We start from the raw sequence: 27481 nt of genomic DNA, 5'->3' as shown, positions 1-27481 counted from the left end.
TGTAGAATTAGATTGAAGAATTGAGACTTCCGAGTTTGAACTCCTCCAGAGCTGGGGCATACTTTTTGGATTAAAGCAGTGCAAATCTATAGCATTACAGAAACAGGGAATACATTGCTTAAAAGACTCCTACGCTATCTGGTACACATACCCCTGCCTCAGTATCAGACTTGGAAGAATTCAGGCTCTCTTGAGAAGGGGAAGGAGACACACGACCTAGAACAAAGATTAAAACCCAGAAAGTTAGAAACTATTTAAGTAGAACTTTTTTTAAAAAATACAAGAAAAACTCTAGATAGTTCTAGAATTTCTAATGCCCTTAAAGTACCAGTGAGATATGGAGAGGTACCTTCTGTATTGTATTTCAGTCGCATGTTATTGAAATAGTCAAAAGCATTCTTTAAAACCCATATTCTCACTACATTGTCCTGTCCAGCTGATGCAAGTAATCGTCCACAGTGAGAAAATTTCATTGTCCAAACAGCACCCTGTCAAAATAAGAGTTCACAATAAACAAAGTAAGTACCTTTTTCCATTCCAGAACCATTAACTAGCATATTAATTGGCATATACATACACCACCCTGTTAAAAGAACATTTTATTAAGATTGTGAAGTTAAGCACCAAAAAGTTAGGAAATGCCAGAATGAAGGTTGCCTGTGCAATCTGAATTTGTTCCCCCCTGAGCTCAGACATTATGATACTATGATAATTTCATCATCACATACTACTTTTTACAAAGGACCCCTGCTTCATTCAGTGCACAGGATAGACAGCGTTCACTTGAAGTGCAGCTATTCAATATGTGGCCCCATGCCTTATTTACTGCACACTATTCAAACCCTGCGAGGAAGACAGAATTAACAACTTCTCATCAGCTTGTCTATGGCACTCACCACTCTATCAGAGTGCTTCACAAACACTAGTGAATTATGTTCTACCCTTGTGAGATGAGTGGTTATTAGAATACACATTTCGCAGAGGCACAGAGATTAAGGTCAAAAGTATCCACTGATTCTGGGTGTCCAATTTGAGGTAACTACCACTTGATTTTTCAGAATATTTAGTGTTATACAGCACTTGATATGTTCAAAGCACAACTCCTATTGGCTCAGCACTTCTGCGAATCAGACCCCTAGGCCTCAAGTCAGGCACCCAGAAAATGCAGATTACACAATTAGTGACCCTCTGTGAAAAGTCTAGTTTAAGTGACTTGACTTGCACCACACAGGAACTCTGTGACAGAGGCAGGGATAGAATCCAGTTCTCCAGGGCACCATTCAACTGCCTTATGAGACCTTCCTTTCGCTTTCTGCAGTCCCCTGCCATGTGCACTACACCTCTGTAACAAATGAAGCAAAGGTCTTGGAGACAACAACCTCCTTCACTACACAACCCTGATTCATCTCCAGAGCAGTTCCATCCTGTGCACTACATGAGGCAGGGGTCCTGCAGAGAAAAAAATAGTATGTGGTCACATAATTCGTGACTGTATCATAATGCATGCGCACAAGGGGGCTGAATTAAGGTTGGGGAGGCAACCTTAATTCTGACATTTTATAACTTTTGAGGCTTGACTTTGCAATCTTAATATTCTTGTTACATAGTTTTGCATGTAATTTCCCTAGGTTTTTAAAAAAGTAAACTGAGAAAACAATTCCATCATGTGGCACCTTATTGACATCCACATGGCTTATCAGCAGGTCTGGAACCTCTAGATCCACTGCACAGACTTCTGCCACTTGAGCTAATGGAGTAACTGAGAGCAAAGTAGGTTCTCATCCTTTGGGTGAATGAGCGCTGCAGGGGACTCAGACACACACTTTGTCAGTGGGTTTCACAGACATTTGCTGACAGCAGAGGTCTGGTGAGACTTGGGAATTGTGGGTTCCATGCCAAACTCCAGAGAGGGGGCTGTTGTAGTGGGCAGATTCTTCTTCTGCCCATTCCACACCCAAGATCGATCTCCTCTGTACGACCTCCTCTCCACCCCAGGCTCCTCATCACAATCCCATTGTCCTCATCTAACGAGTCCCAGCCTCCACTCCTGAGCCTTCTTGTCCCAGTCCCAAGCTCCTTACCCAGTAAATCCAACTTTCACCCCTCCAGACTCCCTGTTCCCCATCTCAGCCATACCCAGTTCTGCCTACATTCCCCCAGCGCCTTCTCTCCAGTCTCTTTACACAGCCAGTTACAGGCTCCCCTCATCCCCCTGCTGCCAGTCCCAGTCTCCCTCACCTTCCTGCCAGCCTCCAGTCTCAGGCTCAGTCTTTAAGGCCTCCTGCTCATCACAGGCCACAGAACCTCACCTATCTACTCCCATAACCTCTGGCTCAGTTATTGAAGTCCTCAGATCTTGATTTAAATACTTCAAGTTACAGAGAATCCACCATTTACTCTAGTTCAAACCAGCAAGTGACCCGTGCCCCATGCTTCAGAGGAAGGCGAAAAATGCCCAAGTTCTCTGCCAATCTGATCTAAGGGAAAATTTCTTCCCGACCCCAAATATGGTGATCAGTTTGACTCTGAGCATGTGGGTGAGACACCTGGAAAAGAATTCTCTATAGTAAATCAGAGCCCTCCCCATCTAGTGCTCCATTTCCAGCTGTTGGAGATATTTGCTAATAGCAGTCATGGATGGGCCATATGACACTGTAGGCAACCTCATCATACCATCCCCTCCACAAAATTATCAAGCTCAGTCTTAAAACAAGTTAGGTTATTTGTCCCCACTACTCCTCTTGGAAGACTGTTCCAGAACTTCATTCCTCTGATGGATAGAAACGTTTGTTTAATTTCAAACCTAAACTTTTTGATGGCCAGTTTATAACCATTTGTCCTTGTGCCAACACTGGCCCATAATTTAAATAACTCCTCTCCCCGCCCGGTGTTTATCCCTCTGATGTATTTATAGAAAGCAATCCTATCTCCCCCCTCAGTCTTCATTTTGTTAGACTAAACAAACCAAGCTCCTCTAGTCTCCTCTCGTAAGGTAGGTTCTCCATTCCTCAGATCATCCTACTAGCCCTTCTCTGCACCTGTTCCCAATCTATTCTTCCCTGCCACAGTCAAGATTTTCTCTTCTCTGCATTTGAATCAGGCAGCTTCCTCCTCCACGCTGCCTGGATGTCTGTCTACAGTGAGAGGTCACTGAAAGCACAGCCAGACAAGTTCCCTGCTCAATTCTAGTGCCCAGGTCCAACCTTGGTCTGCAACAGTCCAGAGCTACAATTATAAGGAAATTTCTGCTCAACCTTTGGCTGGAACATGCCGAGTGCAGAGGACATCTTTGGGGAACTTAGCTGAGACGCGCTAGCAAATCTCTACTCAACATGTGCAAATTGCAAGTTTTCAAAAGCTTGTAACTTGGCCAAATTTGGGTGGATTTTCACAGGGATAGCAAGAGGCACATCCCCATCCCGGCTGAATTTAAAGTCCCTGCTCCAAAACATAGGGTGCCAGAGCTTCTCAAAATTAAAAAAGGTCAACATTTTAACATGGATAAAACATATTTCCCTAGTAGCTTTCTAGGAAACTGCCCAACCATTTTGCCTGAAATTTTCTAAAGAAAAAGTCAGCCTGATCGAGACACCCAGCATAGAAAATTTCAGCCCAAACAGTTAAAGTTTGGCAAAGTTATAAGCTACTGAAAAAAAGATCTTTAAAAGGGAAGAGCTGGGCAATCATTATGCTGTAATACGCACACGTGACGAACCAGGCCAATACCAGTGCATTGCAATGCCAGGTTGACGACTTAATTCAGTGGCACTCAAACAGAACATTGACCTTAGGCATGAAGGCTCTCCAGGAAGGCTGGAAAGGGAAGGAGGGAGATTCTTGCCTTCCAGTTCCCACAAGAACACTCAAATCAAGAATATGAGAAAGCAGCATAATACTCTAACTGGAGGAATGGCACTGCATTAGCTGCTGCATATACTCGGCTACATCCTGCAAAAAAGCTCCTTGGGGGAGGAGGGGGGTTAGGAATGAGTCCAGACAAATTTATTTGCAGAATCTCACTCACAGATAAGACAGAAGGAATGAGTCTTAATGGCTCTGTCTCCCTACTCCGTTTCATAATCTGAAGATACACTTGGATTTCACACTGACCACACTCAGCAAGCAGAAGTATTCTCTTCATTTACATCAAAGTGGAATTTGACATAAAAAATAAACTTACCATGTGTTCACCACTGAGATCCTGAACTACTTTTATTTGTTCAAAGTCATAAGGTCCCTTGAAGCCATGTGCTGCTTTGAATTTAACTGGCCTTGTATATGGCATTCCTTCATCATCACTTGAAGAGGGATCATCCTGGTCAGTATGGAACACTAAGCAGAACACAACACAACTGTGTACATTAGATAGCATTAATCCCTACAATGTGCATTTCTCAATCATTTTTCTTGGAACAGAAGATTATTTTGGTTTTGAATTAACTGTGATTCTTTTAGTAATGAGTTCTGATGATCTTACAAACTGGACGAGGTTGTTACTGCATTAGCGTGTCTAAATCTAATCTGAAAGGAAGGACACTAATCTGCTTACACTGCTGAAGACCCCCTTGATCAGAGTACAGTAACTCCCCGCTTAACGCTGTAGTTATGTTCCTGAAAAACGCTATTTTAAGCGAAACCATGTTAAGCAAATCCAATTTCCCATAAGAATTAATGTAAAGAGTAGGGGGTTAGGTTCCAGGGAAATTTTTTTCCGCTACACAAAAGACTATATTTTATTTATTTTTATATATATATATATGTGTGTGTGCATATTATATATATATATATATATATATATATATATATATATATACACACACACACACACACACACACCCAGAGTATAAGTTTTAAACAAACAATTTAATTATGTACACAGCAATGATTGTGAAGCTTGGTTGAGGTGGTGGAGTCAGGGTGGAAAGAGGGAGGGATATTTCCCAGGGAATGTCTTACTGCTAAATGATGAACTAGCACTCGGCTGAGCCCTCAAGGGTTAACACGTTGTTGTTAATGTAGCCTCACACCCTACAAGGCAGCACGAATGGAGGAAGGAGACAGCATGGCAGTGGCAGCAAACATTCCCTGCGGAAACTGAATGTGATGCTGAACCCATGCTATCCCACTGTAGGGCACCACTCCCTCCACTTTCCAAAGTGGTGTGTGTGAGAGAGAGACAGACACGCATTGCTCCTTTAAGCACGCTGACCCCACTAAGTACAGTGCCTTTGTATCTAGATGAGCAAGTTGAGACAGCAGCTGCTGCCAGCAAGCTCCCTCCATCCTGAGCCCTGTCGTGTGTCCCCCCGCTCTGTGGAGATGGGGTACAGGAGCGGGGGACACCCTGACATTAGCACCCCTCTTCCCCCGCCCTCTGCACAGCAAGCAGGAGGCTCCCGGGAGCAGCTCCAAGGCAGGGGTCAGGAGTAGCACATGGTAGTGGGGGGAGGGACAGCTGAACTGCCCACAATTGATAGCCTCCTGGGCAGCTGCCACACAGGGAACTTGGGGGAGTTGATGGGGGGGGGCTGCTGGTTCCAAGCCCCCACCAGCTAGCTGCAACGGGCTGCTCATTCTGCAAGCAGTGAACAAAGCAGGCGGCTGCCAAACAACGTTATAAGGGAGCATTACACAACTTTAAACGAGCATGTTCCTTAATTGATCAGCAACGTAACAGCGTTAACTAGGACGACGTTCAGTGAGGAGTTACTGTAAGCTCATTAATTAGTTCATTGCATCGAAGGAAATGATCATGCCACAGCCTCTGTTAACCGGAGTAGAGATTCCCCCAGACACTTCAGTCAAAACACAGGCTTAGATTAAAATATTAAAACAAGTTTATTAACTAGAGAAAGCTATATTTTAAGTGATAATGGCATAAAAGGCAGAACTGGTTACAAAAGGAAATAAAATGATAAAATCGCAATTTAATTCCTAAACTTTACCCAGGCTACCATAAGCTGCAATACATTTCACAGGCTGGGACCACCCCTCCCACACTTCAATGCTTCTCTATCTTCCGAATGATCTTGCTTCCATGCGTCTGAAGTGGGGGAGAGGAGAGGTAAATGGGGAAGCTATTATCTCTTATTTTAACACCCTCCTCCTCTCCTTAAGGCACACCCCCCCTCCACCCCTGCTGAGGTGCAGACAATCACTCTTTGGTGTATGTGAGATTCGAGTAATCTTTCAGGTGAAGTGTCACTTTCTTGCTCACACCTTCTGTGTACCTGACTTTTGACAGGCATATTCAGAGACAACATGCAAGGCCTTTGTTTACAGTCCTTTTGTTATCTTTAAGGACCTAGTCTGTGGGTGTTCCCCAGACTCTCATGTTTCAGTACACTATAGCAAAATCTCATAACTGCATATACGATACACATTAATAGGATAACGATGCTCAGTAGCTCATGAGTTTTCAAATGATACCTCATAAGGCATGCTTTGTACAAAACAGATCAACCATATAAGTGGTGAGCATGGGCTACAGGGTGTCACACTAGGCACCACTACAGAGAGGACTTTCGTGAAGACCCTAGGTGCTGTTGCCAGCGCAAATGGGAGTACTCTCAACTGGTAATGCTCTTGTCTTATCATGAATCTGTGAAATCTTCTGTGGGACTGGTGAATACCCACATGAAAGCATGCATCTTTTATATCGAGGGCCAGGAACCATGTGTTCTCCCAGGAGGAAATTATTTCTGCCAGTATTACCATGAGAAATTTTGATTTGCGAATAGGATATTTAGTTGATGTAGATCGAGAATTAGTCTTCATCTTTTGTTTTCCTTGGGAACTATGAAATATAAAGAGTAGAACCCCTTCCCTTGATGTTGTGGTGGCACTTGTTCTATGGTCCCTTGCTGAAGGTTCACCTCCTGACGAAGGATCTCCTCATGAGAGTGATCCCTGAGAAGAGGCTGGGAAGGTGGTTTGTGGTGGTGGTGGTGGTGGGGGGGGTGAAATAAACTTGATTGGGTTGCTGGAGTGGATGACATCTAGTACCCACTTGTCTGTTGCTACTGCCCTCCAGTTGTGAGCAAAGTGGGTAAGACAGCCACCAAAAGATGGGGGGCAGTACGTCATGGCATCAAATATTGTTACGCAGTGCTTGAGCGATCCATCAAAAGAAATCCTTACATGGTAGGTGGGCATGGGCAGTGATCACAGAAGTGGAGGAAGCCACGTACCTGGGTCCCTGAACCCTGTCGCTTGAGTGGTAGTTCATAAGGGCACTGGTGATAAATGCTTGGTGGGAAGGAGGTCATGGCCTGTAGGTTTGCTTGAGGTGTTTCCTCTTTGGGACCAGGGTCTAGGAAAACCCTCCGCTCCCCCGTTATTTAGAGTTCTTAAGAGAATGTAGTGATTTGTTGGTCTTCTCATTGTAGAGATTAGACTCAAAGGGCAAGTCCTTGATGGTCTTCTGGACCTCTATGGGGGAATCCTGACAAGTGAAGCCACGATTCATGCCTCATGACTAGGCTGTGGAGATGGCTCTAGACACGGTATCAGCTGCTTTCACAGCTGCTTGGAGTGATGTTTTAGCCAACAACCTGCCTTCATCAATGAGGGCTTGGAGCTGAGCTCGATCTTCCTGAGGATGTTTCTCTCTGAATTCCAGAAATTCAGAATAATTTAGGAAACTGTACTTTGCTAACAGTGCTTGATAGTTGTGTGATCGAGTGTGCTCATCTGGAGCTTCGGATCCATCTGTTGAAAAGGTAGGCTCCTGTTCTACCAACTGTGCCAATGGGAGAATACTGTGACCTGTGGATGCAGTAGGGGAGGATCTTCTCCTTGAGATGGTTTCTTCTGGTGTTGAAAAGTCTCTAAGGAGAACCAGGCCCGACAGAAGAAGAGATTGTGGATAGGGCAGAGGGAAAATATCTTCGGGCGAGGTAAAGGTTTCAGTCCTACCTGGAGTTCCTGAGGTGGGAACTGACAGATACAGAGCCTCTAATGACCTGGTACTCTGAGGATCCCACTTGGAGTGTGCAAGAACTGTTGAATGGGGTCCAGCGTGACGCTCCTGGACAGGAGCAGTGAGTGCTGATCTTTTGGCTTGTGGGCCAGAGCCGGTATTGTCAGATCCTTCTTCAGTAGCACCTTTCCTTCTTGGGTAGGTTTAGGAGGACCTAAATTCCTTATGATCTGCACACAAAGACTCACCCAACTTGGGCTGGGATGGGGAGGGATGCTTTCTCTTAGAGGCAGATGAGGATGGGGATCTGTCCTTATGCCTGTGGTCATATTCCTTACTCTTGTGAGAGGGTTTCTTAGGCTTAACTGATTTGGCCTCTACACTGGGTTGATGCCGCTCACAGTTTGAGGCCACTTATAGATACTGAAAGCAGAGGAAGATCATAGCAGACACAGAATTCTGATTCAGGCCATGCGGTGGTAAGAAGGAACTGGAGTGGCATCGGTCTACGCCGCCCTTTATGCCCATGGCTTGGATCATGGGGAAACAAACTGTGCATGTGCAGATCAAAGAGCACTCCCTGCTACAAATTTCTAGTCTCGGGCACATGCACACCCAGGTGTGGAATACACATGGGGACCAGGACTAAATTAGTTATGTTTTTATTAAGTATATACATCGATTAAATGTCTTACAATCCCCTATATTTCCTGTACATCTATAGACTAGATCTTATGCTACATTTAAAATGGTTATTCAGCTCCCACCACCCTGCTGTTTGTACTGTGTAAGAAACAGTAACACCACAAGGGAAGCAAACAAAACCATCCCTGAAGTATTCATCTGTCACGTATACAGAGAACTGCAGGACAGACCTGTCTCGAGAACCCGCATTCTGTCGAAGCTATTTGGTGGGAGCATAATTCATTTTTAATTTTCCCCTCAAAGGAAGATCTCAAATTCCCTTATACAGCTGGCTTTTGTCCCAAGGGATACACAACAAGATTCGGCTCTATTAGATAATGATTCTATTTCACTGACCTTCATCTCGAACACTTTTAACTTTATTTACAGCACGTTCACCGTATTCTTCAGCAAGATGCTTTGCCCTCTTTACTGATTTGCCCAAGAACTTTTTCAGCTGAGTCCTTAAAAAGCAAGAATATTTTTTCACCACCCATGTCATGCAAAGAAAACCAATCACATAGTATTTGCCATCTGTGACCCAAAACCACTTTGGGTTTGAAATAAAAAGTGTTATTTCTTTCCATTTGTATTTTTACATCTTAATATAAGAACGGCCATACTAGGTCAGACCAATGGCCCATCTAGCCCAGTATCCTGTCTTCCAACAGTGGCTGGTGCCCGATGCTTCAAAGGGAATGAACAGAACAGGGCAATTATCTAGTGATCCATCCTCTGTTGTCCAGTCCCAGCTTCTGGCAGTCAGAAACTTAGGCACACCCCAAGCATGGGGTTGCATCCCTGACCATCTTGGCTGACAGCCACTGATGGACCTATCCTCCATGAATTTACCTAATTATTTTTTGAACCCAGTTATACTTTTGACCTTCACAACATCCCCTGGCAATGAGTAACAGAAGTTTTCTGTGTGTTGTGTGAAGTAGTACTTCCTTCTGTTTGTTTTAAATCTGTTGGTTCAAGCTTTTTTGCTTGTAAGCATCAGTAATTTAATTAGGGTAAAATATAGCTGCCTGTTTTTAATATATAGTAGTAGGCATAACTTATTTCAGATCCTTGTTCTGAAATCGTTCTTAAACACAAAGGGGAGACATGTTGTGACCAGAGTGCAGATCGTTACATAAAAACAAAACATTTGTACTTCTAAAGATACTGGTAGTTTACATAAAACATATTAAAACAAGAGTCCTAAAGTCTTACGTTTTTTGTTTTAATCTTCCTCCATCAGAATCAGTTTGCTGTGTCTGCATTTTGTCTTCATCGTCAGATTGTGCCGCATCATTGCTGTGAAATATACAATGTTTTATGCAAAATACCATTATCAGCTCTTAACACAAATTAAAGTGTTAGCATCATTCTATTAAGCATTAAACCATATCTTCTGATTCCTACTTATAGCACACATCTTGATAGCTCTTGATTTAGGAGCCCGTTAGTAAGTTCAACATCCTCCATTAACGTTCAGCATCACATTCAGCAAGCAATAGTTTTAGTCAGCAGATACAATGCATTAGGTACCTTGATTAAGGCAAACTGCATACACATCTTCCAGAGCAATCAACTCAAGCTACATGTTATCTATCACCTTCTGTACATTCAAGTATCCTGAAAGGGCACATTTTTCAAAACACAGACAAGAAAGAATGTCTGAAGCAGACTAAATACATGAATTGGCTAACAAATTATTTGTATGTATAACAACTTTTTATTGTTTCATAACATGTTATGGATACTTCTGTTCCATTATGCTACTTCATTTCCAATTGTAAATATTAAGCAAATATGTATCTAAGAAAACCAATACTGAAGGAAGAAAATGCAAAGCAAAACTTTGCACACAGAAGTTTATTTATGTGGCTGTCTGAACATTATTTTGTCCAATGCTATACGTATTTATAAACAGTACAAATGTTCAAATTCCTCTCTGACATTTATGCTAAGAGCTTAGAGATCTCTGCATTAAAATATGACTTAGGCCTGGTCCACACTACCCCCCCACTTCGGACTAAGGTACGCAAATTCAGCTACGTTAATAACGTAGCTGAATTCAAAGTACCTTAGTCCGAACTTACCGCGGGTCCAGACGCGGCAGGAAGGCTCCCCCGTCGATGCCGCATACTCCTCTCGCCGAGCTGGAGTACCGGCGTCGACGGCGAGCACTTCCGGGATCGATCCCAGAACATCCATTGCCTGCCGCCGGACCCTCCGGTAAGTGTAGACGTACCATTACTTATCAGTATCTGTGATAGTCTACCATAAGGTCAATTGACAAAAATCTCCAAACTTATTCAAGAACTCAAAAGAGAAATTATACACCTGCTTAAATAGGATGGAGACTGTAAAATACTCAACTGTAATGGTGGCCGTAGATGTTCGAGGCATGAATTACCTCTTAATAATTATTCTCCCATAAATTTATTTTAACTACTTCTTAGGCACCCATTATTGTGATACAATAAAATGCATTCAGTTCAGGTCAGAAGTGACACATTACGCATATTTACTGCTGTTTGGTTTGGAGTTAGGGCTGATTTTCAGAGATGCTGAACACGTGCAGATCCAGTCAGAGATTTATTGTCCAATAGTCAGTTATCCTAAAAATACAGTATTTCAATAGATATCCTCGGTTACCTAATTAAATAAGCTAGTGTCAGAGAGAACCAGGTAACAGCATTCAAATTATACACATCACAAACAGATGGATGGGTTGAAACATACTTCCTTGCTTCCGTTAAAAAAGGCTTTAAACAAAATAATGAGTACAGAAACAAAGCAGAAATATTAGAGCAAGGGTCTACAGCAATATATCACAAGCTACCAGAGATGAATAGCTAAAAACCATTTTCACTCATACCTGACATATTCCTTAGTTCTCCTCATGATATGCAACGTCAGGGGGTTAATGCCTGTTGGCAATTTTTCTTCTGCCAAGCTCAATGGTATTTCTTCACCTGTATCAAGGTTCTTTATCATTACACTCGCTAGAATTTCCTGCAGTAAAGAAAATATGAAGAATCTGACATTAATGAGGCTTCCTTAAGTCCTGAGACTTAAAACAATGATTTTAGAGGATTCTAAAGAAAAAAAAGACACCTTATATACTGGAATATTTTGTATTTGTTTTTAGTGAGAAATTCTGCAGTACACTCTATGCCTTACAATACTGCATTATAGGAACCATTTTTTCATAAATTGTCTTGATTTAGACATGTAGAATGCCCATGATGCATTTTTAAAAAAGGACACAACTAACTGGATTATACAGGTAGAGTTACACATTTTAGATGTGTGAAGAGAAACATTCTCTGACCTCTGCAGAACACAGACCTAACTTGTCTTCTGTTTTACAACATGCAAACTCAACTATCTTCAATTTCTGAATCGATATTTGGTAACTGATACTGCCCTATTTAATAGCCAACTGTACCACTATACAATTAGAAAACTGGATAAGGGAGCATATTGGATAAGATGCAGATTCCAAAATTCTGAAATCCTTCTCTTCAAAAACTTTACTTTAGGTTTATGTCCAAATGGAAAAGAGAGAGGATCATATTATCTGCCTACTGCCAACCTCTATTCACCAGGGGGCACTGTGGGCTGGAACAGTTGAGTCCTAGTCAGGGAAAGACAGACAGCTTTTGAAAGGCAGTTTAACCTACTGATGTCCTAGACATGGTTTGCCATCTCATGATAGCAATGATTAAATCCTGGGTTGGCTTATTCATGCCACCATTCATTTTTTTAGTTTATTAATAAGCCATCTGTTTCCTAATGACACTAGGAAGATGTTCATTTGATATGAAGAAAGGTTTTCCTCCATCCTTTTTAGATGCATGACAAGTTAAACTTGCTGAAATTCCCACTCATGAGCTACTTAGTTTGAGAATGGAGTGGGGGGAAAGCAATCCAAGAAAGAATAATTTTAAAGACAGGTCCCCTATCGCTATTAGCCAGGATGGTCAGGGATCCAACCCCATGATCTGGGTATCCCTAACCCTTGACTACCAGAAGCTGGGACTGGACAACAGGATGGATCTCTCAATATATTGCCCTATTCTATTCATTCCCTCAGAAGCATCAGACACCGGCCACTGTCAGAAGACAGGATACTGGGCTAGGTGGACCATTGATCTGACCCAATATGGACATTCTTATGCTCTTATGAACGGAATCGAAAATTTTGCTGAAATAACTAGTACAAATTTAAGGTATGGAATGAAGCAAGAGATACATAAGGGAAAAGCGTGAAGAAAACACAAAGCCAACAGTGTTATTCCAACAACAAGACAGCTAGTACCTATTTATGAGGGGAGGGAATCCTATAATGTCAGAATGGACAAGAATACACACAAGAATACAAGTCATAAGTAAGGCTAAGATTGTGTCATGGTTATTTTTAAGCAAAAGTCACAGACAGGTCACAGGCAATAAACAAAAATTCACGGAAGCCGTGACCTGTCCGTGACTTTTGCTACTGCAGCTCCATGGTTTCTCCTGCCACCGTGGTGGCTGGGAACTGCAAGGTACTCTTCCCCTCCCCACCTCCACCCCAGGAAGCTGTCCCCTTGAGGAGGGCCCCCGCATTGCTGGAACCCTGCAGGGAGACCCTGAGGAGGTTGTTGCCTGTGGCTGGAAACCTGAAGGCGAACCCTGAGGAGGCTTTTGGCTGTTGCTGGAACCCTGCCGGGGCCCCTCTGGCTGCCAGCTCCTGTCCCGCAGCCCCAGGGGCTGAAGCAGAAAATGTCACAGAGGTCTTTGGAAGACATGGATTCCGTGACATAAACATACCCTTAGTCATAAGTATAACAGAAAATATTCTATCTTCTAATAAAATATGCAGCCAAACACTCTTGAAATTCCAGTACGCTCAGAAGCATTTAAACACGTTGTGAGCATTCACAGCCTTGATTCACTTGAAACTCCTAACTTGTGAAGAAAAATTGTGTTGCTCTTCACCATTCCCCACCGTGCCATCCTTTTCCCCATCTCATTATATCATGGTTCAACAGTGCACGAGCAGGGGTGATGAAACATGACTATTCTAACCCACCTCTCAAACTGCAAAGAAAAAGCATACACAAGAAAAAACTGGGTAGAAGTCCTAGTAATACCTCATCTGTGAGTTCTCTTCCAGAGTTAGATCTGGGTCTTTGTGGTCCAAGCAATTCATTTGGTATGGTTTGTCCATCAGCTGCTTTTCCATTTTCCTGCAGTTGTGGGTGTGCATAGATATATATATATTAATATATGTATTTACTTAAAACATTCTTTAAGTACATTAGTTTCACTATAATTCCAGAAGTACAAATTGGCAATTACATTACACTAGATTCCCAGAAAAATAGAGATATTAACCATTTTCCAATTGAAAAATGTACATTTAATGTTTATAAATAAAGTATTCTGAAATTAAACTCTGAATGAATAGCTATACAGATGGACTACCAAATACACAATACTTTAAACCTCTAGGCCTGATATTTGCAAGTGCTGAGCACCTGCAGCTCCAACTGACTTCTATTAAAGAGTTGTGAACGCTGAGCACTTGTGAAAGATTGGGTCCCAAGATCTAATAGCTTCCCTTGCCTTGATCCCAACCAAGGGTGATTGTGCTTATATTTAAGTGACTTTCCGATTATCTCATTTTCTCTTGCTACGTCCTGTGGTGAAAGTTCAGAGTCAAACAAATCCCTGGGCAACTTTACTGGCTATAATGGAGTTAACCCTAAGGTGAATTTGGCCACAATAATTTCAGCTGCAAGTTTGTCAAAATCTACTGTACAATCAAACAAAAGGTGGACTGGGAGATAGAAAAATATTATTCAGTCAAAAAAAACCTTCATTGGCAAGAGACGTACTAAAAAATACTGACAAAGTAAATGTCTTTTCTATTGTAACAGGCTCTCCCCCTGACTAGTTGGGATGCAGGTAGGTGGGGTTAGAGAGAACCTGGAGAAGGAAGGGAAAGCATCTAAGTGCGCTGCTACTTGTAGTCAGCTCTAGGAGCCAGGCACTGGTGTGAGGCTCCATCTGCATTAAAGGACTTTCAAGAATTAAAAACAACATGCTGTCACTATTTTCATTCTCCTTTTGCTGCACTGTATTTTATGCAATATTAGCTACACATACGTACACCTTTGATTTCTCCAAGTTTGTTATGATGTGAAAGTGCCTATTTAAATGAACCCATTCGGTACGATTTCTAAATACTTTATTCGGGTCGGCCAAAGATGTTACTTTATTTGTACACTCTTTGAGGCAAGGACTATCTTTTCATTTTGTCTGTGTGTACACATATGTAGTGCCTAGCACAATGGGGCCCGGATACATGAATGTGATTCCAGATAGCCACAATGCAGAATAATATAATAGTTCACTAACCTGTGCAGTAACTATTTTATCTCCACTGGTTGCGCTTGCCAGATCCAAAGAAGGCTGAGAATCTTTGACCATGCAGTCTGTCACTGTATTCAAAGCAAAGAGAACACCAGTTGTTAAATTCTCTCTAGGAACTATAAAGCAACTGCAGGTTAGAAAAAGGTGCACCATGATATTATTATATGCCCTAGAATTTTTTGTATTTAATTACAATACCAAACAGAGATCATTTAGTCAAAGTTACATTAATAAACCACATTTTTCAAACTGAAATAAATATCAAACACTATTAGTAATCTGTATTGCCAATTAGATTTCTTATGCACACAAATCCAGCACCAGTTAAGGGGATCATTTAAGCCTGAAAATAAGTTTTGCTACTAACCTCTACTCCATTCAGCAAGTGTTTATGTTACTGGCTTTTTCCCCCCAGGGCCTGAGCAGCACTTGTTTTTTGTTTACTTCTGTCTATTTATTAGCATGGAGATATAGATTATACATGCTTCAGCTGCAATGTGCACAGCTCTGGGAAGCCTGCCGTGTACACAAGGCTGCTGAATACACTATTCACTGTTCTGTTCCTTGTACAAGACTTGGTTAGGCAACTATTTCTACTGAGCAGGACAGGCAGCTCAGCCAGGCAGTGCAGATACTGTACTTTGGTGAAACAATAATATAGGAGCTTCTTTAAACATAGAATCCTAGGACTGGAAGGGACCTCGAGAGGTCATTTAATCCAGACCCTTGCACTCATGGCAGGCCTGAGTAGTATCTAGACCATGCCTGACAGGTGTTTGTCTAACCTGCTCTTAAAAATCTCCCATGACAAAATCTTCCTGGGCAATTTATTCCTTGACAGTTAGGAAATTTTTCCTCATGTCCAACCTAAACTGCCATTGCTACAATGTAAGCCCGTTGCTTCTTGTCCTATTCTCAGAGGTAAAAGAGAACAATTTTCTCTCCCTTTTCCTTGTAGCAACCTTTTATGTACTTGAAAACTTATGTCCCCGCCCCCCCCCGGTCTCCAGACTAAACAAACCCAATTTTTTCAATCTTCTCTCATAGGTCATGTTTTCTAGACCTTTAATCATTTTTGTTGCTCTTCTCTGGACTTTCTCCAATTTGTCCAAATCTTTCCTGAAATGTGGCACCCAGAACTGGACACAATACACCAGTTGAGGCCTAATCAGCATAGAGCAGAGCAGAAGAATTACTTCTTGTGTCTTGCTTACAACACTCCTGCTAATACATCCCAGAATGATGTTTGCTTTTTTTGCAACAGTGTTACACTGTTGACTCGTATTTAGCTTGTGGTCCACTCTGACCCCCAGATCCCTTTCCTTCCTAGGTAGTCATTTCCCATTTTGTATGTGTGCAACTGATTGTTCCTTCCCAAGTGGAGTACTTTGCATTTTTCCTTATTGAATTAATCCTATTTACTTCAGGTCATTTCTCCAGATAACTTTGAATTTTAATCCTATCCTCCAAAGCACTTGCAACCCCTCCCAGCTTGGTATCATCCGCAAACTTCATAAGTGTACTCTCTATGCCATTATCTAAATCACTGAAGAAGATATTAAACAGAACCAGACCCAGAACTGATACCTTATAGTAGCTCCAACTAGGTTGTATTTCCCTAGTTTCTTTATGGGAAGGCCATGCGAGACTGTCTGAAACTTTACTAAAGTCAAGATATACCATATCTACTGTTTCCCGGATATCCACAAGGCTTGTTACCCTATCAAAGAAGCTACCAGGTTGGTTTGACAAATCCATGCTGTTACTTATCACCTTATAATCTTCTAAGTGTTTGTGAATTGATTGCTCCATTATCTTTCTGGGTACGGAAGTTAAGCTGACTGGTCTGTAATTTCCCCTGGGTTGTCCTTATTTTCCTTTTTATAGATTGGCACTATATTTGCCCTTCTCCAGTCCTCTGGAATCTCTCCCATCTTCCATGACTTTTCAAAGATAATCGCTAATGGCTCAGATATCTCCTCAGTCAGCTCCTTGAGTATACGAGGATGTATTTCATCAGGCCCTGGTGACTTGCAGACACCTAAGTAACTTTTAATTTGTTCTTTCCCTATGTGGGCCGCCGATCCTACCTCATTTTCACTGGCATTCACTAAGTTAAACATCCAATCACTAACCTTTTTGGTGAAGACAAACAAAAAACTCATCTTGCACTTCTGCAATTTCCACATTTTCTGCTGTTTTACCCCCCTCATTGAGTAACGGGCCAACGCTGTCCTGGGACTTCCTCTAGCTTCTAATGTATTTGTAGAATATTTTCTTGTTACCGTTTATGTCTCTAGTTAATTTAATCTCGTGTTATTTCCACTTTTTGCAAGACTCTTTTTTTGAGTTTCAGATCATTGAAGATCTCCTGGTTAAGCCAGGGTGATCTCTTGCCATACTTCCTATCTTTCCTACACAGTGGGATAGTTTGCTCTTACTGTGACCTTAATAATGTCTCTTTGAAAAACTGCCCACTCTCTTGAACTGTTTTTCCCCCATAGTAATCTCTGAAACTAAATATTTATTATAGAATATTTTACAGGTCATTTATAATTTTAGAATCAGCAGGAACTGAAATAATCTGTAATGATATAAAATGATATAGTTACAATATGACACCGCTAACTCCTTCTCTTCATCATCCAGTGGTTAAAAAGCACCCAAAAATTTATTTAAGCTGACTTTTGGCATACTGAAACTACACAATTTCTCTATTTGCTGGAGCAAAGGTTAATTTTCCTCCTAGTGGAATGTTTCATCAAAGAGTTTCATTAGGGATGTGCCCTGCTTAAAAACCAAATCCTCAGACAATACATATGGGGAAAATCCATCACTGGAAAACTGAAATTTATGCGTGTACTATGCTGCGTTTTACCTTTCACCACAAGAGTTCTATCTTGCTCAAAATATATTTTATAGCCTATCAAACTTGCCATTTTCTGTCCTACACTATTCTCAACATAAAAGACAGCCCTCTCCTATGCAGAAATAGTTGACAGAGTGCCAGAAGATCAAGCTTCTTTTGGTTCTGACTAAAAATTATTTTTGACAGTTATTGCATCAGAAATTTAGTACTGAAGGTTTAATTTGATTTTTGTGAACTGATTACTGTTTCTAATAAGCTGTCCTCACTGTTGCTGGGCAATTCTCTGGGACAGTATATAATTACTTAGTATAAAGTGGCATAGTGCTAGCTTCAGGACTGCGTATCATGTTTATTTATGACACTCCAATACAAATGCACACCCAACCATCATTAGTAGAAGGTAGTAAGATACCTACAGTATAGGCAACAATAATAACTAAAAGTCATGTGTACAGATTTTTAAGAAGTTCAATATGAATACCAAAGAAAGACTCTACTTCTAAAGATCTAGCCAAAACCATAACTGAGTCCCACATCTAATCTGTGGCTTTCTAGTCACTATTTTTTAAAAAACATTTAGTCTCCTGTTGCTGTGCAGATGAGACATAAGCAGGGAAAAGATAAAGGAACAGTGAAACTGATCACAAAATGGTGCAAACACAGAAAATAAAGAAATTAGAGAAAATATTTCCATTACTTTCTCTTGCTCTGTTGTTTTAGGTGTTCTGAATAAAAAAAGTGGGTGAAAAATTCTGGCAGAAGTATGGAGTGAGAGTTTCAAAAGAAAATATGAGAGTTAACAGCCCAAATCCTGTTGACTTTGAAAGGGCCTTGGGCTCCTAACTCACCTAGATATCTGAAAATCTCATGTGATTGTTCAGTTGATTGCATCTCTTTAATTCAAGGATCGCTAGCCAAAAGAAAATCAAGAGGCTCAGTAATTTCTGAAACGCAGAAAAATGGCAACTGTCTATTGATAGAAAGTTGGTGCACTAATCTGGACAGAATACCTTAGGGCAAAGCATATACTTACCTTCTAAACCAGATAATTTTTGCACCTCGAACTCCAATTCACTCTTTTTCTTCCGTGGTGGTGGAGCGGGTCGTGCAGGTGGTGGTGGTCTAGGAGGAGGAACATTTGCTGGAGGCGGTGGGCGTGCCGGAAGAGATTTCTTAGTGCTAGCAACTATATCGGGTTCTACACTAAGTTGCCTTGGGGGTTTGGCTGGAGGCATTTCTTCTGTTGTAAGATCTTTGGTAGGTAAGAAATCAGAAGTTACCCGTTCTAAAATAACTGTCTGTTTCACTTCTATTTCCTCATTTTTAGAGGTTTCTTTTGGCGAGTAAGTTTCTGTGATTTTAAGCTCTTCAGCTGCATTTATTATTTCTGCTAGTTTATTAGTGGTTTCACCTTCTTGATGCTCAACGGCATGGTCAGAAGGCAAAAAACCCCCTCTGGATTCCACTTCTGCCTCCTTACATGTACTCTGAGTCACAGGTTCTTGAGTATCTTCTTGTAATGCTGATTCTGTAGCTAGTAGCTCAGGAATATCACTAAGGATATCTGCTCCAGGAATCCAAGTATTTGTGTCTGAAGTTTGATCAGTTAGTTCTTTTCCCTGGGAAGCCAAAGGATCATCTTCTAGCTGTTGTACCTTTTGGCTTTCTTCTAGAATACTGTCAATAATCTACAAAAACCCAAAACATAGGTTTGCCAAGACATACAAATATAGGAAGGCAGCGTTCTTAGAGCACACTTGTCAGGCAGTCCATGCCACAGCATAGGATAAGTCTCAGCTTCTAAGGAAAAGTCACCTCACTTTTATAATGAAAACGAGGACACAACCAGTAAATATTACCCTCCAGCATGTTTTAAACAAAATTATGGGGGCTAGAAGATAAGTACAGAAATACGCCCACTTGAGTGGTAATGGGGGCAAGTGACTTCAGAAAACGTAGACTGCATTTTAGTGTAGTTTATATTTTTTAAAAGATAAGGTAACAAAACACAAAAATCAAATCTGATTACAGTATAATAAATAGGGGGAGTGAGGGATAATAAATGTCAAAAAAAAAGTAAACTAGCCAAATGATTTAGTGGCCACAAATCCTGATTTTTTATTTTGAACATATTTAGCTTGATTTTCCCCACACTGAACAGCATTTGGGCTGTTTACAATAACTATTTCTAAAAACTTTGTATTAAGATAATTTAAAAACTTATTGATTCCAATTTCAATATATTGCTAGAATTAAACATTAATATTAAAATATTTTAATTCAGCGAAGAAAATTTTCAATCTAAATTTAGACATTTTTATATACTGCTAAACAGATGTTTAACCAACCTCTTTAGAGTCATCTTGTTTTACTTCCTGTATCAGGGCCTCATTTGCAACTCTGTGTATATTGCTGTCTGTTTCCTGTAAAAACAACCATTAATAATAAGTAAGGAAAGGAATAAGAAATTCTTTGCTAAGCTAAGGTAACTAAGCAAAGATACAAATTAAGTGGCAAAACAGCAAAATATCCCAAGGGGCAAACATTCTGCTATCTATGAAGACTGGTTTGATTGCTGTCATATTGAGAAGCTTAAGCAGTAGTTCACAGAGCAAACTGGAAAAGATGTCACACTGGGGTAATCATAGAAATAGACAACATACTTTTTTATTTCTCAGTGTAGTGTAACTCAATTTCAGTACTTTTCTATTCTCTTGCTATTTTAGGAGTGCTTGGTAAGGTCTCTGCCTATCACAAGATAACCTCCTTCCATCTAAATGATCCTATACAGAAATTAGAATCTCATGCTTATGAAACCCAGTGTTTTCCCATTGAAATCTCACAAAAACCAATATTCTGACTTCATTGCTAAAATGACCAAATTGAAGGTAATGTTGAGTTATGAGAAACAAATGCAAGCATATTTTTTAATCTGCAACAAATGAAAATTAGGAAAAATTAAACATTTATAAGAGAGAAAGTAGGTAAGGTAATATCTTTTACTAGACCAACTTCTGTTGGTGGAGGGTACAAGCTTTTGAACCACACATGGTTGTTCTTCAGGTCTAGGAAAAGAAATCAGAGTGGGACAGACAGTAAGCATAAGGAGGTAACATATTGCAGATCCCTTGAGATGTGTGGGCAATAAGATTGTTATGCAAAAGGGGTTTGAAGTGGACCATTAAGGGTATGTCTACACTACCCACCAGATCGGCGGATAGTGATCAATCTATCGGGAATCAATGTATCGCGTCTAGTGTAGACGCGACAAATCGATCCCCGATCACTCTGCCGTCAACTCCTGTACTTCACCGCGGCAAGAGGCGGAAGCGGAGTCAACGGGGGAGCAGCGGCAGTCAACCCCGCGCCATGAGGACGCGAGGCAAGTCGTCCTTAGATACTTCGACTTCAGCTACGCTATTCTTGTAGCTGAAGTTGCGTATCTTAGGTCGATTCCCCCCCCAGTGTAGACCAGGCCTGAGGGTTAGCAGGCAGGTGTGTGTTACAGATTGTTGGAATGAGCCATGAAACCAGTGTCCCTGTTAGGTCCATGGTTTTTACTGTCTACCAGCATTAAGAATTTAAGCTCCCAGGCTTGCTTTTGAAAGTGTTGTGCAGGTGTCAGAATGAGGAAGGAGAGGTCAGATATGAAGTGATTGCTTTGTGAAGTGTTCACTGATGGATGAGATGGCATTTTTGTCTTATTTTTCTGAGAGTTCATTTAGAGTGCAGTGATGGTCTAGTTTCACCCATAGTTGTTACTGGGGCATCTGATGCACCAGATGAGGTACTCTACGTGTTGCGACAGGCCACGTATAGGATCCATAAATCTTGAAAGGTGCGTTGTGGGGGGTATTCATCATCACAGGGGTGGAGAATGTCCGTAGGTTTTGTAGCCATTGTTCTGGTAGGCTCTGGTGCCATTTTTGATTTGGTGTGTCCTGGTCCGTGGGGAGCTAACTAATGTTTGGGAGTTGTCTGAAAGCCAGAGGAAGGGGCTCAGGAAAGATTTATTTCTGTAATATAATATAACATATGGAGATATACCTATCTCATAGAACTGGAAGGTACCCTGAAAGGCCATTGAGTCCAGCCCTCTGCCTTCACTAGCAGACCAAGTACTGATTTTGCCCCAGATTCCTAAGTGGTCCCCTCAAGGATTGAACTCACAACCCTGGGTTTAGCAGGTCAATGCTCAAACCACTGAGCTATCCTCCCCCCTTCAGGATATGGTCCCTATAAAATATGGATTGTAATTGTTTGATGATGATACTCCGTATGGGCTCCAGTGTGGGGTGGTAGGTGACAACTAGGGGTGAGCGGTCATTGGCTTCCCCCTTCCCACATACTGAAATAGGTTCTCCCAGGGTCTTTGGGTGGCCCTTTCCATTATGCAATCTACTTCTCTGGTAGACTATCCTCGCTTGATGAAGGCAGTTTTAAGTGTGTTTAGGTATGTGTATCCCCGACTCTTTCTCTGGCGCAAATTCAGTGGTAGCTGAGTGCCTGGCTGTAGATAACAGATTTTTTGGTGTGTCTAAGGTGGTTGCTGGATCTGTGAAGGTAAGTTTGGTGATACATGGGTTTCTTGTATACAATCATTTATAGAATTGGTTCAATAAGAGACACTACCTTACCGCCTTGTGTTTCTCATATCCTGGGATCAACACAGCTACATTTATAGTAGTTTACGTAAAGTTTGTCTTGATTATGCAAAACTAGTTCAGTACAAGTGATCTTTAGGTACTTGCAGTATTTTCACATTTTTAAAGCCTAGTACTACCATCACCCACAATAGCAAGTCAAATGTGATTAGTAGTTGCCAGGTTAAATCAGGATAGTCACATTTGGCAATCACAAATAAGTCTTTGAGCTCTTGAAAATTCACAACCTTGTATTCTGTCCTAACTATAACTGCTTAACACCTGGCATAGCAATACTAGTTAATACAACTAAATACAAAGATATGTTCAATCAGATGTTTTTGGAATCTAATGAATCTGCAGTACAGTATATTAAACCCATTTCATTATGTGGTTTAATGAACACAAACAAGAAAATACTTAAGCAATTGTTTACCATTCCTCAGACAGACAAAACTGCTCCACCCTAAAATGAAAGTCATTAAGTGTGATCCTTATGGGATATTTGCTTGTTACAAAAATAAGAAATGTTGTGGTTAGAAAATACTTTCACATCCAGGGCAGTTTGCATCTTGTACCATTCATTTGAATAGTATTTCCACTGATTATATTTTAACTTTATGAACAAATCTTAAACATACAATGCAACCCTTAGAGCACGTTGTTTCACCCCCAGTCACACTTAGCCAAGAAAGTACAATGTAGCATAAATTTTAGCAAGTTTACATAGCAGCAGCTCCAGGAAAACAGTGACACAATGAAGTTTTATATTAAGTGTATTAAATACACTAACACCTAAAGCAAATGTTTGGAACCCAATTCTAAAGCATTAGCCATTTATTTAGCTCAAGTAACTAAACTTAATTTTGAACATTTTAGAGATTGGTTAAAGACTACAATTGCATGTTAAAAGTGTGGACTTCTCATACAATGACCAAAAAAAAAAAAGAAATGTACAAAAGAAAAAAGTATTTCTTTAATTGAAATATGCTATTTGATTTATAGTTATGACCCATTACTTCTTGAACAGCATTTCTAAATAGTTACTGGCTGTACTGGTATGACATTCTGTGCAGTATTTTCAGGAGACCACCACCATTTGTTCAAGTTTAACCCAGGGACCAAAAATGAGCATTTTTCAGGAACAGAAAAAAGTTATACTGGAAAATTGATGTTACTAATCAGTGGAAGTGCTCCTTACACATCTGCTATTGCAATTTACTTATTAGGAATTCACTTTCTCCTCCTCAACACTGCTAAGGGGACAAAAAAGCTAGTTTTCATTTCAGCTGACAGAATATTGATCATATGCTGACCCGTAAGCTTTTAGACACTCTGCAACTCACATACTATATGGCTTACGATGATGTGGAGAAAAGAGAGTGCACTTAGAGCCCAAACCCACAGGCAAAGGCCAGTATTAGCTATTCTTACACAGAAGAGATAAATCCTGGTGCATAACTGGCTGAGAAGAGTAATCTGATAAGCCATTATTTTAACCTGTGATGAGGTAAAACCAATGCAAGAGCAATATAAAATGAATGCACTTTGAGTCTCTGAACTCGGATGCAGCCAACGCTATTCTACACCTCTGGGGTGATGATAGCGCAAATCAGGAAGCAGTGATTTTCATGTGAGTTGAACCGTGCTCCCTCACACCCCCATCCAGACCTCTTATTTCATTAAGTATAAATTTGCAAGCAGATTTGGTCTATTTTGGTCTATTTTTTCTAGATCTTTTAGTAACACACCTTTTAACTGTACTAGGTTATCCGGCACTTTACCAACTGGAAAATTCTAGAAACCGGCATTTCTGATACCTCCCAACACAAATCTTCAATCTAGTAACTAGGACCGATGCTGAAGCTAACCGGAATTGATGCCGAAGCTATTCGGGACTCGAGTATTTCCGAGAGCAGTCAGACTACGCTCGATTTAGCCAAGAAGAGCCAAAGGCTGTTCTGTTTGTATCTGCCATTGTGATTGGTCGGTTTATTACTCGGTGCATTGTCCTGTGTTTATCATAAGATATCAATGCCACACTACCATTATGGCATCCAAAATACCAGTGAAAAGCAAAGGAGAGAAGTGTAAGAGACTTGTATTGATATTAAAACAGAAAATAGATATTTGTACATGTCTTGTAAAGGGCGAGAATAGGAATGTTTATTCATTTTATTGTATTCTAATTCTTTGAAAATTGGTAACCCATTGGTAAGTATAACTCTTAGTTAACTGGAGTTTTTGACTAACCAGCACCCCCCATTCCTCCAACATGCCGGATAACAAAGCTTTTACTGTAATATCAAGTTTGTCAAAAAATTGTAATATCAGACCAAATTTTAACTGTTGAATGGGATCCAGTTTAGTCTACAATTAAACCCCTTAACTAATCTCAGTTAAAAATCAGAAGTCAACATGTTTATGGCCTGAGAAGGAACAGGGAGAATTGTCTATAATACACTCCAACAATTAGAACTGAAAAGTTAGAAAATAAGGGCAAGTTCTTGAAAAGTAGGAGCCTGATTTCCAGCACCCAAATCCATATTCAGGCATCTAAATCAGTAGCCTGATTTTTAACCAAGCAGAGCACCCAGCAGTTATCAGTGACTTCAGTGGAACTCAGCTGTCTTTTGAAAGCCAAGTTTAGGCACACTTTTTTTTAAGTGTTGGCCCAGAAATGTACATTAGTATATAGTAGAGAAGCACCTGCAGTTATTCTATCAGAGAACTAATTAATGAGCAAAATTACTCAACAGGAGAGTATATAGGCACTTTCCCCATAACAGAAATACTTGTATATTTTAATGTACTTTTTCTAATTACTCTTAGTGACATGACATCATATAATAAACTCCTACAACATTTGCCTTCGACGGCACACTGACAAGGTGACAAGAAGCAAACACACTTTGACACAAATACATCCCACTATAGTCCGTGCCTCAACAAGCTTGCTATATTAATTTCCACTTTTGTTGACATTAACACAGTAGACTTTGGACTTGTGAAAGATCCCAAACTCCTTCAGCTGTACGGTTAGTCACAAGTTTAATGAACTGATAATGGTACCAAGCGGTGAAGCTGATAGTGTGTTTTTATACAAGGCTGATTTTTGAAGGTCAAGTGATTTAGGAAGTTGCTCCTTAATGAAAAATGAAAATTAGTAACATGGTGAGGACCCCATAAGCAACAAACAGTAGTGCCCAGCCACTGAATATACACCTCTACCCCGATATAACGTGACCCGATATAACACAAATTAGGCTATAACGTGGTAAAGCAGCACTCCAGGGGGGTGGGGCTGCGCACTCTGGCGGATCAAAGCAAGTTCGATATAACGCGGTTTCACCTATAATGCGGTAAGATTTTTTGGCTCCCGAGGACAGCGTTATATCGGGGTAGAGGTGTACTTAAAAATGTAGATTATAGACAAATGTTCTCACTCAAAGTTTAGCCAGTGATACATGGAATCCAACTCAATCCATGTCCACATACTACTTTCTGTCAGAATTAAATGGAACTACATTTACTGAAAAGTTTAGACATTTAATACCATACTGTCAAGGAGACATTGAAATTCAAGCAGGATACCAGGTGAGACACCTATAAATTTAATGACATAATTAAGTCACTGACTTCTAAATCTCTCCTCCTAAATCACATTACAGTGGAATGAATAAAGATATGCTGTTATCTGTGGGACAGTGTTGTGACTTATTTTCTACCACTGTTGATGAATCAAAATATTGCTATTTTTACTACTGATTACCCAGCACTTCTGGGACAGAAAAGGCCAACCCTGCTTTACTCCACATAAAAGATTATTGCATAGCATCACCTTTGGCCCTTCTCCCAACCCATATAATGAATTGTATCTGTACATATACCAATTCCTGACCTACTTAATAAATGCCAGAGGTTCAGCTGCACTGTCATTGTGTACAGAAGCAGCATACTAATTACCTGCGTGGGAAGTGGTGATGCTGCCTCGATAAGCTAAATTTAGAGTTTTGCTTTCATGTCACCTGAAGTGGTAGCTTTTGAAGTATAAACACTTTGCTGCCTTCTGTCACCAAAATACGAATAGAAATTTTAAGTCAACGATTTGAAATAAGTCAGCATAATCAAGGTGACCAAAACTCTCCGACATACTCCTGTATCTGAATATAAAACAAAAGAGATGGGCCCAGTTCCTCTACATACTGTTTGAGTAATTAAAAACTCTGCAAATTTAAGGATACCATTTATTAAGCTCTTTAGTCAAAGCAAACGGGTTCATTTTTCTTTTCCTTTTTTTTAAGCCAAAGGAAACAAGAAAAGTTTAAAAACTTAAAAAAAAAAAAGCATTAAAAAAAAAAACCAACAAACCCACAACAAGGAAAGTCTGATTTGGGAAAAAGTTTCATCCTTGGTTTGCCATTTTCTGCCTAGACATGCAGCTATATAATATCATGAATCAACCTTATGGACTTACGGTCAGGCATGTTACATAAGCATTGTCAAATTACAAACATTTAAGATTATATAAAGAAAGACACACCTTTAATACATGGGACCCAACTTTTGTCGGTGACCTGCTAGAAAAAAAGGAAAAAAGATTTAGATGAAAGTATGCAAAAGAATCCCAAAGCTCCAAAAATGAATCCTTCCCTTGATTATTTAATGGAAGTTTCACTATACAAAAAGCACAAGGACAAAAGTCTTCTCTAAACTGGTGGTTTACTTTGAATTTTCAGGTTAAAAATATTATGTCTGCCTCTTCTACATGGAGAAGAGTGATTGTACCACAGGTTCCTCAACACTTACAGTGAAGACTTTTCAGAGAAGCTGAAGGGAGTTAAACGTTTTTACCAATTTCTTATTGGCACTTTTACCAATAAGAATTTTTGTTAATATTGTTCTGTAATGGTTTTCTTTTCTTTCCCAGCCCCCTAAAATTATCTA

General features: G+C 40.5%; 1 protein-coding gene across 1 annotated transcript in view; it reads right to left on the bottom strand.

The window, feature by feature from the left end:
- The window catches only part of WDR44 (WD repeat domain 44), a gene marked incomplete at its 5' end in the record, with an annotated part of 43385 nt that extends 16116 nt beyond the window's left edge, over positions 1 to 27269 (bottom strand). Inside the window, 11 exons of the mRNA XM_024215546.2 lie at positions 152 to 216; positions 350 to 488; positions 4181 to 4332; positions 8963 to 9069; positions 9824 to 9907; positions 11478 to 11614; positions 13738 to 13833; positions 15008 to 15090; positions 18925 to 19579; positions 20240 to 20314; positions 27078 to 27269. Of these exons, the coding sequence (XP_024071314.2) occupies positions 152 to 216; positions 350 to 488; positions 4181 to 4332; positions 8963 to 9069; positions 9824 to 9907; positions 11478 to 11614; positions 13738 to 13833; positions 15008 to 15090; positions 18925 to 19579; positions 20240 to 20314; positions 27078 to 27269 (1785 nt within the window). The remainder of the gene's footprint in view (positions 1 to 151; positions 217 to 349; positions 489 to 4180; positions 4333 to 8962; positions 9070 to 9823; positions 9908 to 11477; positions 11615 to 13737; positions 13834 to 15007; positions 15091 to 18924; positions 19580 to 20239; positions 20315 to 27077) is intronic.
- Positions 27270 to 27481: the final 212 nt, after the last annotated feature.

Source organism: Terrapene carolina, unplaced genomic scaffold (genome assembly GCF_002925995.2).
Source record: "Terrapene carolina triunguis isolate 2854851 unplaced genomic scaffold, T_m_triunguis-2.0 Scaffold131, whole genome shotgun sequence".
Taxonomy (NCBI): Eukaryota; Metazoa; Chordata; order Testudines; family Emydidae; genus Terrapene; species Terrapene triunguis.
This window is presented reverse-complemented; position numbering and strand designations above follow the sequence as displayed.